The 15,512-nt window shown below is 41.5% G+C and overlaps 1 protein-coding gene across 1 annotated transcript in view; it reads right to left on the bottom strand.

Annotated features, from left to right (window-relative positions):
• Nucleotides 1-3,871: 3,871 nt before the first annotated feature.
• Nucleotides 3,872-15,512, bottom strand: part of GAS6 (growth arrest specific 6) — a 41,986-nt gene continuing 30,345 nt past the window's right edge. Inside the window, exons 11-15 of the mRNA XM_074147483.1 lie at nt 12,603-12,767; nt 10,780-10,948; nt 8,934-9,106; nt 7,912-8,140; nt 3,872-4,457 (exon numbers count right to left, since the gene is read on the bottom strand). Of these exons, the coding sequence (XP_074003584.1) occupies nt 4,306-4,457; nt 7,912-8,140; nt 8,934-9,106; nt 10,780-10,948; nt 12,603-12,767 (888 nt within the window). The 3' untranslated portion in view covers nt 3,872-4,305. The remainder of the gene's footprint in view (nt 4,458-7,911; nt 8,141-8,933; nt 9,107-10,779; nt 10,949-12,602; nt 12,768-15,512) is intronic.

The following is a 15,512-nucleotide window of genomic DNA, read 5'->3' as shown; positions in this document are numbered from 1 at the left end:
TTTCTGGCGACCATGAGACCTTCTTGGTACACTGTAGAATGAATTTTCTTCAAGAGGAGAAATGAAGAAAACGCCCCAGATACATGTTCTGCTTTCATAAACCAATATAGAGGGGTTTTAGCCTGTGTTGTCTGAGTGGGTAGTCGGGAGCTCTCCGAGTCAATCATTTTGGGTAGAAAGAGATCAGGTGTTTGTTTGCTTGTAGTATTTATTTAATAACCCTTTTTGGTGAAAGTGTTATACCAATAAATAAAGTGTGGCAATTGTTTTACAATAAAATTGACTGTGTTTATTGATACTGTACCTAAGGCTGTGTATGTTTGTAAGGACAGGAAAACAAAAGAACAGAGGAATAAGTACCCAATCTTTAGATTGGGTAAGAACCCAATAGTTCCCTCTTTCAAATTTCAAACACAAAGCCTAGTTTTATTGGGACTATTTTATCCTAACTTTGTGCCAGTCTAGTCTGTGTAGTAAAATGTCATGTCAGTGTGCTGAAGATGCAATTTCCAGACAGGTATTTTAAGCTTCACTTTAGTGTTCAAGTTAATTTCCTTCAAGAGGACCACAACCCAAACCACTCGATGTTAAACCTTTGTTACTTATTTTTAAACTGATCAAGACCTGATCCAGGTATTTTACGATGACTGAAACAGAGTGGGAAAAGGGTCAGAATTCCTTCTTTGTATTTTTTTTTATTACTATTTTATTTTCTCTCGTTGTATAGAGATAAGTTGGCAAGGCTAAGCAACAATACCTGTAGCAGTGCCACTGACAGGAACAAAGTCTTGTCCCTGTTGTGTGCACCCTGCCCTCTTGCTGTGCATCACATCAGCTGGGCTCTCTCTTAGCACAGGGCTGCCATATTTCGGGGCAGGAGTGGCTACACCAGCATGAAAACCCATCAAACTGCTGTATCCCTTCCCTGCATTCTGCTCCTGCAGGAAGGGTGGTGCTGCTGCTGTTTGCTCTACAGATCTTGTAGTCCAGACAGCAATGAAGCTATAGACATTTCCTGAAAGGCCAAAGAGCAAAGCAGGGAAAGGAAGGTATTTCTCATTAACTTTATAAGCAGCTGTTTCATATTATGAAAATATTCAAAACCCCTATATAAACAAAACCAGCCTACTTCACAGTTTCCTTTGAAAGGAATTGACACCATCAGACCAGCTGAAAACAGAACAAGGAATGATCATCCTTTTACATAATACTTTCCACCTTTCAAGAAATTGTTAATTCATGTGTTGTACCTCTGTGTATAAAAAGCAGATTCAGTACTAATACATGTAAGATGAGGTTAATGGACTGTAAAAGCCATATTTTGTTCAGTTAAGAAGGTTTCTCTGAGATGCAAAGTTTTAGGCCAGTGATGTTAACATCAGTGACAAGGTGCCTTATGTGTATTGTTGACAAGGTGAGTTATGTGAACCTGGTTGAGAGAAACAGCAGTCAGAGAGGAGACTATTATTTTTCTTTTAAACAATTTAATGCATCCAAAATGCTCAGTTCTTGTGCAAATGCATGCTGTGAAGAGCACAATGACCCTGATCATGAAATGAGTGGAACTACACATTTATTGCTTTTTTACTTACTATGAATACTACCAGGGGAACCACCTGGGTTCATTTTTGGGACTCAAAGCCTGGAACAGACTTTCACCCTTTGAGTTGAGCACCTAGACTGCTAACAGAACAAAAATGAAATCAGTATTTCTCTTGGATCAAAGCACAATGACTGAGGAGGAATGAAGGAAAGTTTATCACTTTTTTCCTCGTTTCACTGGTATTTGGAAGTAGCTGCCTCTTCCTCCAGTGTGGTACTGCTGTAGGGTATTAAAAACAATCCAGCTTGACACAAAAGACACCCACTTTCTGTAATTCTCCAAACTTAAAAACTCTGGCTTTCTCTTCTAAACCACATTTTGGGGTTGGGGGTGTTGCAGTCTATGCAAAATATCTTTGCATACATATACACATATGCACAGCCCGGGAGAAACTTTTGATCTGAATTAAATTGGTTTAGAAAATGGATTTAAAGGTTTTTTTCATATCATATTAAGTCTGAAACTGCAGAGTATGATACTGTACCACAGGATTCACGTTTCCAGGATCCAAAATAAGTCTGGCCTCATAAATAGTACCACTTACATTAACACAAAGGTCAGACATGTTTGTGATTCATTTATGCCACATGGTAGTTTTTTGGGAACTACCACAGAAATTATGCAAAAATGCCAGACATAAGACTATTTTGCTAACATGTTTCCTTTGAAAAGAACAAAGTAGAAGAGGGTTTGTTTCATCCACGTGGTTTATAAAATAGTAGGTGTCTTCCAAGTTTGTACTGTTTTCATTAGAGCTACTCCAAGTTAAAAAGATGGGAGATGTATTTTGGTAAAGGACAAAAATATCCATGAAAAACACACAGAAAACAAAACACTGCAGTGTGGAAGTGCTATTAACCACAGTATCTTCAGGATTCCTGGCTCTCACTGGAGATACTAAGGTTTCTTGGGTTCTCCATCATATGACAAGTTGATGCAGAGTCATCAACTCTAACAGAAAGCACTCTCAGGAATAAGGTTTTCCTTGCTCAATAAAAAATAAAAACATAGAACTATTTCTGGGTTTTCCTATCCATGCACACTCTGCCAATAAGTTATAACTGTCTAGTGAGCAACTACCTTTTCAAGCTTGCATCTGGTCACACCTGAGTGTAAAGACTCTTTTGAATGGTCCTTCTGTAAGTGTAAATAGGTTGGTTGAAAGTGATAGAACTCTGGTCTTTTCTGCCCTACTGCATTACTGCTGAGTGATTTGGCCATGATACAGAGCTATGATGTCATGCTGGCTAATGGCTAATAGAGTACCTTCCTCTTCTCTGCTAAATAAAGCAAATCCTTACTAGGAAATATGTTTGGGATAGTCTTCCCCCTCTTCCATCCTTTCCTCTGGGACAGTTATATTTCCACAGTTTGGTCACAGATGTTGTCACATGTGTGGACTATCCAGCTAATCTGTCATCTCCATTATTTGACTAGGCAAAACATGGCATAGAATGACCAGGTATAATTTATAAAAGACCTTGTAGAATTAGACCTTTTCCACATAAACCCTCTGAAGCATAGCGTAATCTTAGCCACCCATTATTCGGATTTCCACCACAGTATATACCTGCCTTTTTCAGTTCATTAATTTGATGCAAGACAAGGACCAAATAAAGCAAGATTTAAGTGACTCAGAGCAGGCTAGGCAAAGCCCACTCCAACTTCACAAGGACAGCCTGAAAGCTGAATGCACTTTATGGCTCTACAAGCTCTCCTGAGTAAACCCCCACGCATATTCTCACCACACTGCAATTCAGCCTGGCTAACTCTTACAGTCTCAAGCCTCTCCAACTCCCACCAAGCTCACAGTGAATGAGCCAACCTAAAAAACTAAGAAGCAAAAATATGTCATCATCAGATAACATACTCCAATTCTTGACACCTCATCATTTTTTCAGCAGTTATTGACATAAAAACCATATAGCATTAAACTTCTTGAATGTTTTCTTCTAATTGTTTCCTGCTGACCCAACTTTGTTTTACCTTTTCTGTTGACCAAGAGTTTTTCTAAAGATCGCAACTGAGTCTTCTATCTGTGGTACCAGAAAAAGAAACTCTAGCAATAAGAATAGCAGCAACCATTTGATGTCCAGCCGAGAAGACACATAATACTGACACAAGCACATAAAACCCCCTGCCTCCAAACAAAAAAAAAAATCAAACAAACAAAAAAAGTCCCCCACTAGTGTAATCTCCACGTCAGGCACAGCCTGAGTCATTATCTCCAAATAACAGAATACAGAATAATCTCAGTACAGGTAAATTAAAAACTTGTATGTAAATATTTTATTCTCTCATATTTGCAAATCAGAAAGCAGTGTTTGGTAATAAAAAATAATACAGACATTATTTTTCTTCCAGTCCACACTCATATATTACCAGGTTTTCCACATTACAGATAAAACTGTCTCTTACAGTTCAAAGACAACATTCACCTTCTGTATATTCTGTACTTTTGGCTTATTTAATATTAGTCTTCTGAACTATTTACAAATATATTACAACCTTTAAACCTTAAAGCAAAGGAGTATTTCAATAATCAATCTGACATAAGGATCAGTAGCTCCTACATAACTTCAGTGTTTAAGAGAAACTATACACGCAGTGCGGTAGGTCTGAATAATTTATATCTTAAAAAAAAAAAAAAAAGAAAAGCATTGAAAGTTTCTGAATACAAAACTTTCGCATTGCAGTGGTACCTACTGACCCGCCTCGACTGGAGGACAGGAATGTGAGGTGATGTCACTGTGCTTGTAGAGAGCCTCGTCTAAGTCCAATGCCTTGTTGCTCAGCTTGATGGTCATGCAGCCGTGGTAGGACGCGGTGACCGGAGTGGAAGTCACAGGAACATCTGTGTGAAAGGAGAGACAAATATCTATGATGAACGGTTTTGAATAAATACCTGACCTACCTATGCTTAGATGAGCATCACTTCAGTGAATTCAAACTCTCCTCCATGCTGGGATTTTTACCTCTTCCTCACCCCTCTCACCAGGAGGTAAGAAAACAATCCCAGATGCAGGGAAAACACCATCTGCTCTTGTGCACAAAAGCCCTTCTCCCAGGCTGAACCCTTCCACAGCTGCTCTGTGTCTCTGCAAGGCTTCCAGTACCAATGAAACTACATGCTGCTCAGCAGCAAGGCTTCGCTCCAATTGCACACTGTGTTCACGCTGGTTTCCACCTCAATGTTTCCCTCCCCCTCCATCTCCGGACCCTCTAACTTAGTCTTTAGTGGAGTTGTTATACCTTCCTCTAATGCTCTCCCTCTCCCTCTTCAAAATGTCTGCCAAAAGATTATCAGAAGAACTTCATGACAGGAAAGCTCCTCCTATACACAGCCTCTACCACTTGCTGCACTCATCTTTACCATTCTATGATTATGCACAAGGAGGTTGCTGGCATTCATCAGAAAAGTGCTGGGATACATCAATTGAGTTGGTAAGACTAATGAGACTAATTTTTTCTATGGAGATCCACTGGTAACATACTTTTGATCAGTTTACCAAAGGCAGAAAACAAATAGCAAGGTTGAAGACACTAAGTACAATCCAACAGACTAGAGAAAATCAGTCAATGTTATTATTAACTTCTGTAACATCCTATACAAACTGACCTTAAATAAACAAAAAAACCTGCATGTAATAAAGTAATAACATCAAAAGTTACGTGAGCTGTGTCCTCTACCCTTCCCCAAAGGTTGTTAGTTTATTTACAACCCAAAGCCAACCCAATCAATCTGGTTGTACAATGGAAGGCAATCAACGTCTCAAAGATTATTTAACTTCACAGCTAATGCAGGTGGCTAAGTAAACCACTAATCTCTACACTGAAGCAAGGACAACTTGAACAATAGGTTGTCCTGTTGACCTGAGATTATATGCAATTCAAAGGGTTCTGCCTGGAGACATGCAGGGCCAAATTTGAAGCTGATGTGATCAAACACAGCTCAGACTGAGGACAGACTTTGGGACTGAGTGAGAGAAAGAATATTTGTGTGGGATCTGTAAGACACAAAGAGATACTATAAATTTTTCAGCTTCCTGACTGAAAAGTACCATTGCTCAGTAGTTGCTTAAACTAATCATTTTAGCTATTTCCTATTCCTCTTCATTTGCCAAATTCGATCTGTGAAGTCTGCTTAAGAGAAGGGGGCATCTGTGCTGTAATACCTCACATGAATGTAAACTAAGTTTTGACTCAGAAGAAGTTGACAGAAGTGTTGGCTTAATGGCTTGAACACTCATCTAAGGAATCATGCAGATTGCTGTTACATGTGCCACAGGACTGACTGAAAGACAGTGTGAGCTTTGAGATGGATTTGCAAGATACTATCAAAAATAATTAGAAAAAAAATTTCTTTGTGTTATAATTGCAAATCAGGTCAAATATTTAATTTTCTCTTATGACTAGAAGTGGATATGTCTGAAATGTGGTCCTGTAAAGACTTAAAAGCCTTGTTTAAAGGCTCCTTCACCTGGTGCTGTACATACTGCCTGGAAAAACACCTATGCATTGTATAAATTACACAATTAAGGACTTAACAGAACTGAAAGTACCATAGAAAAGGTAGTAAATATCTCTTGAAACTCTAAATAATATTTCTTCCACATCTGCAATATTAGCTGCACTTAGGATGGGACGTGCTACATATTTTGACTCAGAATTCTTTCTTTAATTTTGGCAAATGGAATAAAGGCATTAAGTGTAACTACTATACTTTGTTTTTTCCACAGGGTATGGAGGCAGGGAAAAACCAAAAACGACGTAATGTTTTCAAAATTTGAATGAGCCAAACTCACTTAGATGTGACCATTTGGTATAGTTATTTAACCCAGAGTGATGAATCCGACCAAAGTGCTGAAATGTTTATTCATTTGGCAAACGACAAGGTTTTTTGATGCAAGTGCTGGGTTCCTCTCAATGGCAAAAGCAGACCACAGGCAGGAATTCCTGTTGCTAAGCACAACAGAACAAAGCGGGAAAGTCGCTAAACCTACAGAAGTCAGCTGGGTCTAGACAGTCACAGCCATGATATCTCACACTTAGTTCTACATAATTAAAAGCTGTGCTTCTCTGCTTCACCCAGCATGGATAGTCTCAGCAAACCACAGAGAACTCGGGATAGCTACAGAATGGGATTGTTTTCTGAGCTGTGAAAGTCTCTGCTGTGTATTTGAGAGCTACCTGAAAGAAAGCAGGTGACCTCTCTTCCTTTTGCAATGGCCAGCTTGGACAATTCAATCTGACACTGTAAAACGCAACATTTGGGGATTCAGCCTTGTTCCCATCAATGTGTGAACATCGCAGTGTGTGTGGCCTCCCCCTTTTAGGTGTCACTAGGAGCCATTTACATCATCAGCATAAACACTCTGTAAACTCTTGCTCATGGTGGGAACGGTCACGCCATGTGTCCTAGCACACGTGGTATCTCAGCCACCCTGTTCCAGCTTGACTGCTTCACCACCTACCAAGCGGCCAACATTGCTGCCCCTCCCTTGCTTGGGCAAGTAAGGGCAAGATTTTGCTTAGCTGCTGGCAATAAAATAGGATGTACTGCTGTGCTTCAGAGAAATAAGTGTTTCCTTAATTGCATTCCTCAGCAGTAGGGACTGATAAACCAGTTCAGCTAGAACAAGGAACAAACCCCCAAACTTGGCCAAAATTCATGATTCAGATGAAAATTTGACCTTCCAGGTTCAGAAGGAGAAGGTTCAGAACAGAGGAGTAAACTGACCTCCCACAAGAAGCCCTGTTGTTGCTGAAAAGCCAGCGAAACTATAAATTGTGGTAGCCCCTGGGTTGTGCCATGAATACTCTCTGCTGCGAGGCAATCTGTTAATCGTGGAGTTCACAGAGAACATCAGCCAGGGAGAATCACCACACTGGGCTTCCCAAGCGTCAGGCAAAACAATGTGGGGCCACTGGTACTCCCCACAAGGAGTGCTCACACACTCTCACCTAATGAGCACGAATGAAGCACTGCAGAAGCCTGTGGTACAGCTCCTACGAATTCTACCAGGTTTAAGACTATGACCTTGCTTACAGCTGCCCTTCAGAAAAATCATTCCTATTGTTGACCCAGCAAAACGCCCTCTATTTTTGCCTCCAGCTGTCCTCAGAAGGATGTGATTGTTCAAAAAGAAAATAATTGTCAAGCACACCCTCATCGCAGACAAAGCCTGCTGAAGCAGAAGCAGAGAAGGAGGCTCCCAGCTTGAATGAACAGAAACAGTTTTCCTGACTGCCAGCTCAGCAAGATGAGTTAGGAGTCTGTAGTCCAAGCTACAAAACTGGATGCTCACCTGGCAATCCTCCCACATATGTCTTCACCGTTGACTGCAAAGAGCTCTCCAAGATGGACAGACTGTCCTCTAACTCAGAGGTGCTTAGTTCACCCTCTCCAGCTATCCCATCTACCGTCAGGGATAAGTGGTCCTTCTTGAGGAGGATGTCTACAGAGTGTTCCTTCTTGTCACAGAGATTTATTGCCAGTCTGGACACAACTGTGTTCTCCAAAGCCACGATGATAAACTGGACAGTAGGAGAAAGAAGAAAAAAGATGCAGTGAGCAGAAATATATCTAGCCATGTTTATCCAAGACCAGGATGACCCCTGTTTACAACGTTTTTGCAGAGCCACCATTGCTGATTTTTGCAGAGCAACCATTGCTGATTGTGTTCTGAGCTCACTTGCATAGATGAAAAACCAGGGAACCAGTGGGACTAATAGTTAGTCGTAACCACTGTCTTTTCAGAGAGAATTCTTAGTGGGTCTTACAGAGCTTGTTTTATTGCCCTGAAACCAAACAGACTACAGCTGGTCTATTATAAATGAAAAGTTGGCTTGTGGGTTTTAGTATAATTATTCCTGATTTACACTCATGCAATGCCAGAATCTAGCCCTTTAGTATAAATGCCATTAAATCAGTAGCTTTGGCATTCCATCATAACTGGCCTTTCACAGCACCTGGAGTGACACCTAAGCCTGTCTCTTGATGACCTTGGGACTATTACTGATGAGCTCTAGAGAATAGAAATTCTTTGCTTATGATATTAAACAGCTTCTGTGTCAGAAAAAAAAAAAACCCAAAAGAAAATATGACTGCATACGAGAGACCAGTTTCAGCTTTTACCTAGACAGCACTTGCAAAGAGCTCCCTAGTAGTGTCTGACACATACCTGTAAGAAGCAGAACTTTGGTGTCAGCCAAGCACCTCAGTTCTGCACTGGTGGGGGCAAATAGGCCCGCAGGCAGCAAGCCTGACAACTTTCAGTTCCCAGGAAATAGCAGGGAACCTTCTCTAGAAAAATGCTTAAATCTGTACCTGTTGTTTCAGTTTCTTTGTGGAGTGATAATCAATCAGAGAGAGTGACAAAGGGACAGATGCTTCTTCTGTAACTAGAGCGAACAACACACCGGTATCTGTCGCTGGTTGGATTGCAGCATTTACTTCTATTTCCCAGCTTGCCTTGGTTTCATTTCCAGATGAAGGTTGCACTGCAGAAAAAGAAATGTGTAGCGTGGCAAACATAGGACTAACAGGGTAGGCTATGCAATTTCTGTCTGGAGAACAGGATAGACGGATGAGCATATGGAGGGACTGCCACATTTCTTTTACTCAAAAAAAAAAAAAAAAAATCCAAATCACCTGAACATAGAGAAGAAAATACCGTGTTTCCTCTTGTTACCTTCTGCATTCTGCTGCCTTTCAGAATGTCAAAGGACAAGGATAAGCTTTTTCATCACAAAGAGAGATTCAAATTCCCACGACTGTCAATCCAACACATTCAAAGAACTGCTGCAAGACAGGGCACCCCATTTTTGAATTGTTCTTGACTGTCCAAAAATCATTGAGGAACCTAAATCCAAATCTGACGTGCAGGAAACATTTCTATGAAAGCCTGTGTTGAACTGAAAAAGGATATAAGCATGCTACACTGATCACCTACCTAATCACTTTCTGATCACCTACCCCTCAGAAACCTGGGATGTTTTATCTCACCTGCTGAACTTTGAACTCTTTGACATCTTTCTTACTGACCCAGTGCCCTTGTAATTTAAAAAGTGACGCTGGCTACAAAGCAAGATTTCAATCCTGCTTCTGCAACCTCCTGTCATAGAAGTATTAGCTTTGCTGTTCACCACATCTTGAGATAAAATAAATAAGTTCTTTATGAAGCAACATCACAAAGACAAAAAAAAAAAAACAAAAACCAAAACCAAAACCAAAGGAAGATTATTTTTTGTAGAAAAAAAATATAAAAATGAAGGTGCTGAGGACTCATCTCAGCTGAGTGCTGTCACTTGCACTTCAGATGCTGCCTTGTCTCTACTTTGCAGCTTTTGAATCCATGTGGTAAACAAGACGACAGACACCTGATACTCCCTAATTTACAATGGCAGAGCAGAAAAATCCACATAATGATGCACAAAAGGCTTCTGCAGAGGAGGAATTGCACATAAAACTATAATAGACGGTTGGCATTTGTACGGGCTTAAAAATACTGACAGTTGATCGCACATAAACAAACAGAATAATCTAGAATAAAGGTGCCCTTCTGAGTGCTAAATTAGTATGTCCAGGTTTGGTTTGAAACTTGTTATTATTGTATCTAGGCCAATTTCATTCAGCTTGTATCAGAGATACGCTTAGTGTGTTTGTCCCAAGTGTAACGAATACCACCCAAGGATTAAAAGTGAATCTGATCTTGGACACCTTCATAGAAATTTCTAGGTTGGATGGGATCTTTAAGATAATCGAATTTTGCTACACATGATACTGATTTTTGGTCCATCATAAACTCAAGATACAGCACTATGGTGTGCCATTCTCCCTCTTTAGCAGAAAACAGTGGAGAGCGCTGGAACCATGTATGCTGCTAGCAGAGGGAAGTGAAGCCCCTAATTCTGAGGATGAGCTGGAACCAGCCTGGATGTGAAATGCATTACTCAAGCTAATCCATCCTGGTCATATTCGTACTGGCTCTAACCATCATACATAGGCCTGCCTTTGCTGTTAACCACAAGTTTAGCTATTCCCTTTCCATCCACAGCTGCCAGCCTTTTCTGCATCAATCAGCACTGAGTCTGGCATACACGCAAGTTTTAAACTGTCAAGTATGGTTAATGGCAGGACAACAGGTCAGAAATAACAATAAAAAAGTACTTACCATAAGTAAAATTAAACACAGCAAAACCTCGGCCAGGATAGAAAGACCCTCGTCCTGCTACAGAAAAGCACTGCATCCTTTCATTCATCTTTATGGTCTCTTGGATAGTGGTGTCCTCCCCATTCAGCCAGTTCCATGCCCGCATGCAGCCATCCAGCCGAGGATTTATCTAGGAAGATAAAGCAGTATCTCATGCCTCGAAGTACTGCCCAGTGAAGCATAACTGATTTTGGGTGCAGAGGAACACTGAGTTATATTATGATACTAAACAGGAGAAATCATTTTGATGTGTTATACACATGCAAACCAATTGGCGGCAATCCCAGTCCCGCAACCCCAAGCAAGTAAATGGTCAGTATTCCCCAGGAAACTCCTCTTAGCTCAGCTTGTCTCCACAGGACAGAAGGGCAGCAGCTAATGCAGGCGGTGATTTGGTTTTATTGATTCTGTTAGCTGCTCCTACATGCTGCCCACGATTAGTGCAATTTACTTCTAAAGCTCTGTAGCCAAAGCTTTGTAACTCCTGTAATTCTGCATTGTGAATGCTGGAGTCTAACTTGTAGTTAAAAAACCCAGTCCTCTTTGTCATTGCAAACAGCCTTCATGACACACAAGACCTGATCCTGGTATAAGTTCTCGGGTTCTGGTTTAAGGGAGGGGTGCCTGAGCCACAAGCCGGGCACACCACTCTGTACACACCTTGTTCCTTCCAGCTTCTAGTTATATCATCCCGTACCAACTGTCAGCAATAAAATGTGACATGTAAAGAGAAGGCTCCTCGCAAAGCGTCTAAACCAGCACCATTACCCCCAATTAATTGAAGCAGAGAGAGAATTAAGTGTCTGAGCCAGGATAAAAACCTCAGGAGTTTTTGGCTCTCAATCCTATATTCAGACCACACCCCGAGCTTAATGTTTCAGACAAGTAGTGGCCCCGAATGACTTCTTGTGAGGAACAGGAGCCTTCCTCAGCTGCTGCACTCCCAGTCACAGAGCTGCAAACTTGTCACCTCATTTAGAAATAAAGAGATGCCAATCTGGGTTTCAAGGTGCCAACTCTGTGTGTGGTGGACATTCAAAACAGCCTGAGCAGCAGCTATTCCAGAAACACAGCAATCATTCAATCTCACACAAACAGTGCCTAACATTTTATTCATATGCCCTATCTATTTGAATTAGGAGGAAATAAAGAAAAATAAGCTTCAGTTTTTCTTTGGTCTTACTAAACTGAAACAGCAAACGCTAGCAGCAAAACTGTGATACGGGTACATATAGTGCTTAGAGACATCGTTTAGTGATGGTTTTTATCAGAGTTAGGTTGATGGTTGGACTAGATGATCTTAAAGGTCCCTTCCAACCTAGACAATTCTATGATTCTATAATTCTAATATACGTGAAGCACAAACTTCGGTCACAACACAGGAAGTGTCCCCAATGCTGTTTCCAGACCTAGTGGGCACAATGGTACCCTCATACAGCGGTGCGTCTGTCCATTGACCCACTGGGGCCACTCCTGGTCTCCAAGCCAGGATGACCACTGTTAATTTTGTCACGTGCTCCAGTTCTGCTGTGTCCTAATTCTGCAGGCCAAGGGTGGGATACAACCTCACCCAAACTTATCAAAAAATCAGGAGTCTCACCTTTGCTACTGTCTTAGGCTCCCTCTACAGTCAGTGGAGAGAAAGCTGTATCCAGAAGGTGTTAATTCCACCTGTATCAGGGCAGGCTGAACTGCTCTCAGGAAGGACCTACATCACCCCAAGAGAAGACGAAATCAAGCCCTTCAGGCATGCAAAACAACATGAGTGATAATGCTATACTTACAGGTAGAATAAGGTTCTTCGTTTTGAATGGAATGCCTCCTACTGTCAAATTCAGCTGATACAGTCCTTTTTCTAGAGTAAAGAGATCCCCTGAGACAGCTATTTTCATAACTGCATCCCTGTTGACCTTTATAATCAAACTTCTTTCAAGTTCTTCAACAGAGATCTGAAAAAGTAAAATTGCAAATAGAGTAAGTCAGGATAAAAATAACTTAGTATCTGCAACCTCAACTAAAGGACAGACACCACTAGTGAAATCCCCAAGATGGAGAAATATTTTCTGTCCCCAAGCCTTTTTGTCCACCTTTTAAGTTCCGTTCCACCTTGATAGGTAAATCTTTAGTCTAGAAAGCAACCTGGGGTTGCCCTAGTGGCAAAGACAGCCCAGCTGCTTCAAAACACCTACACAAAAATACAGGTGGATTAACTACATGACAGTTGTAGGTTGCTCTATGCAAAATGTAAACGCATTAACAAGTTATTAATGAGAAACTTCCTATTGCAACTGCATGTGAAAGGAAAAACTGGAAAGACAGATCAGAAGATGTCTTTTGTTTGACGAGTGAAAAATAAATGCAGAAGCCGTCCAGTCACACTAAGTCTAGTCTTTGAATACTGACCCCTGAAAAAAGACCAACAGAAGATGTCATATGGGCAACAATTTTACTCGCAAAAAGTCTCTGCAAGTTTCACCTCCATGTCTCCAAAGAGCTACTTCTAGGAAGACTCTATCCCACTGAAATTTTAAAAAAAAAGTCATAATTTTAATTATAATCAGGCTGCACAGAGAAGCAATATAAAGCTCAGCTCTGCAGAGGAAGAGGAGGAGGCAAAGCACAAAGATGACACACAGCAGGCTGCTGAAGAGCATCATGGATTCTGCACCTTGGGACCTGGGTCCTGCTACCAATGTGGGTGTTCTGTGGCCGTAGCAGAAGACAACCCCTTTCTTCCTGCAGAGAAGGAAGGAGCGCATCTCCTCTATTTCAGTATCTCCAACACAGCACTGCTTCTTCCCACTCCATGACAGATACCCCACCTACCCACTCTTCATCCATGTAGCTCTGTTCCCTGGGACACCCAGATGCTGTCACCATCAGTGAGCTGATGTACAGAACCAAATACCTATTTCAGCAACTGTTTATACCTGTTCTTCCCTCTTCCTGCTAGTAGGCCAGGTCATGAACATCTTTCCCTTTGCATTTCAAGAGTAGCTGCCCCAAAATTGTCTCCATCAGCCATGCTGAGCTCTCGCTCTGTGGCTGTAACATAAAGGACAACAGGGTTGAGCAGGTTTATACCTGGACACTCCCTTTGGATTGCAGTCTTCAGTAATGAAGATTAAGTGAATTTGATAGTTGAAAAGATTACTCACAGACTATCAAGCTGCTTCTCCTGTGGATGCCAGTACAGTCTGGCTTATATTGCTAGAACACTGTTTACACCTGGTGTGTTGCTCCATGCTGTATCCTATAGGACGTGAATTGACTTGTCTGAAGCTTTCTTGTTTAAAGTGGCATCTACACCTCCTGACTACATTCCATGGAGACACACACGCCAGTCTCAAACAGGCTTTTTTGGGCATTGGCAGTCTGTAAAGTCCGCTCAGTGGGTGGGATCATTAGCCCACAGGTCCTGGCAGCCACAGCCCAACTGGCCTAGAGACACTGGCCATCTAGCTAAAAACTCACTCAAACACCTCAGCTCGGTGTCATGGTCACCACTGCCCTAATGCACCAGGGTGCAGAGTGCCATAAGGAGCTGGCACAGACCCTCTCCCTGTTCCTAGCATGGATTGTGGGCAGCCATGGAGCAAACAAGAACGGGGAAAGGCCGGCTCCAGCAATGCCTGTACTGTGCTTCCTCTGTGAAGAAATCCTGCAACTTGCAAGGCCACCAAAATTCAGGGCCTTCTAAAATTTTATCAGATTGTATGGAAAGTAATAACATAGAAACTTTAAGAATTAGTCTGAGTTCCTAGCTGCTTCTGATCATTAATATAAACAAATCCAAACCAGTGGAAACTTCCACAGGAGAAGGAGTTAATCCCCATGGAAGCTCTTAGCAAATTCCAGTTTAGGAAATTACATTCTGCTTACTTCACGCTGCCCTCTGGCAGTTTCAGCTGCTGTTCTTTATATTCAAAGCTTAATTGCTGGTGCACCACCATCACCTATGAGCCAAAAGGGGAAGCATTTCAGTAGTTAGCAGACTGCTCTAATTCCCTCCTTGCAACTAGATGTTGCCTGCCATAGTGTGCTCAGGGACCATCAGGCGGGCAGTTCTCATAGCTGAGGGTTCCCATATGGTCTAGCCATAAAGGCAGTCAGCTTCGTGTTTGAATTCCTGCCCTGGATAACCCATAGCACAGAGCCAGCCTGTCTGCTCTTTGCTGAAAAGCAAGTAGACAGCCCTGAAAAGAGACGGGACTACAGGCAGCTGCAGGGTTAAAGCCAAAGACACATCTGCTTGCGATTGCTTAACCTTCAGTTCTGACATTTAACAGTGCAGGTAGGTTATATTTTTGCTAACCATACTGTCCTGAGAGCAGTACTAAACTAAACATTGAAAATAAGACAAAATGATGACTTTTTTTGGAAATGTAAAACAAATGGGAGGCGAGTGCATTCTCTACTATCATCAGTTCATACATGCCACTTCATCAAGATGGATTACACACAAATAGCTACATTAGAAGTTTTTCCTGAGGCGTGCTTGTTTGTGTTTTCAATGCTGGGAATGATCACTTAAAAACAGATTAGGAGAGATCAGAGAAAATACCTAGGTACAAATACTGGCCCTGAGTTTTGAAAATGCCTTCATATTACCATAAAAGTATGCAGCTTTTGCTCAAGAGACTGTTAAGTCATACACTGCTGGTGCTTTTACTCATGTTTTGCTTTTAAATAGC

Source organism: Numenius arquata, chromosome 1 (assembly GCF_964106895.1).
Source record: "Numenius arquata chromosome 1, bNumArq3.hap1.1, whole genome shotgun sequence".
Classification (NCBI taxonomy): domain Eukaryota; kingdom Metazoa; phylum Chordata; class Aves; order Charadriiformes; family Scolopacidae; genus Numenius; species Numenius arquata.
The sequence above is the reverse complement of the archived record's forward strand: the minus strand, read 5'-3'. Positions and strand labels throughout refer to the sequence as shown.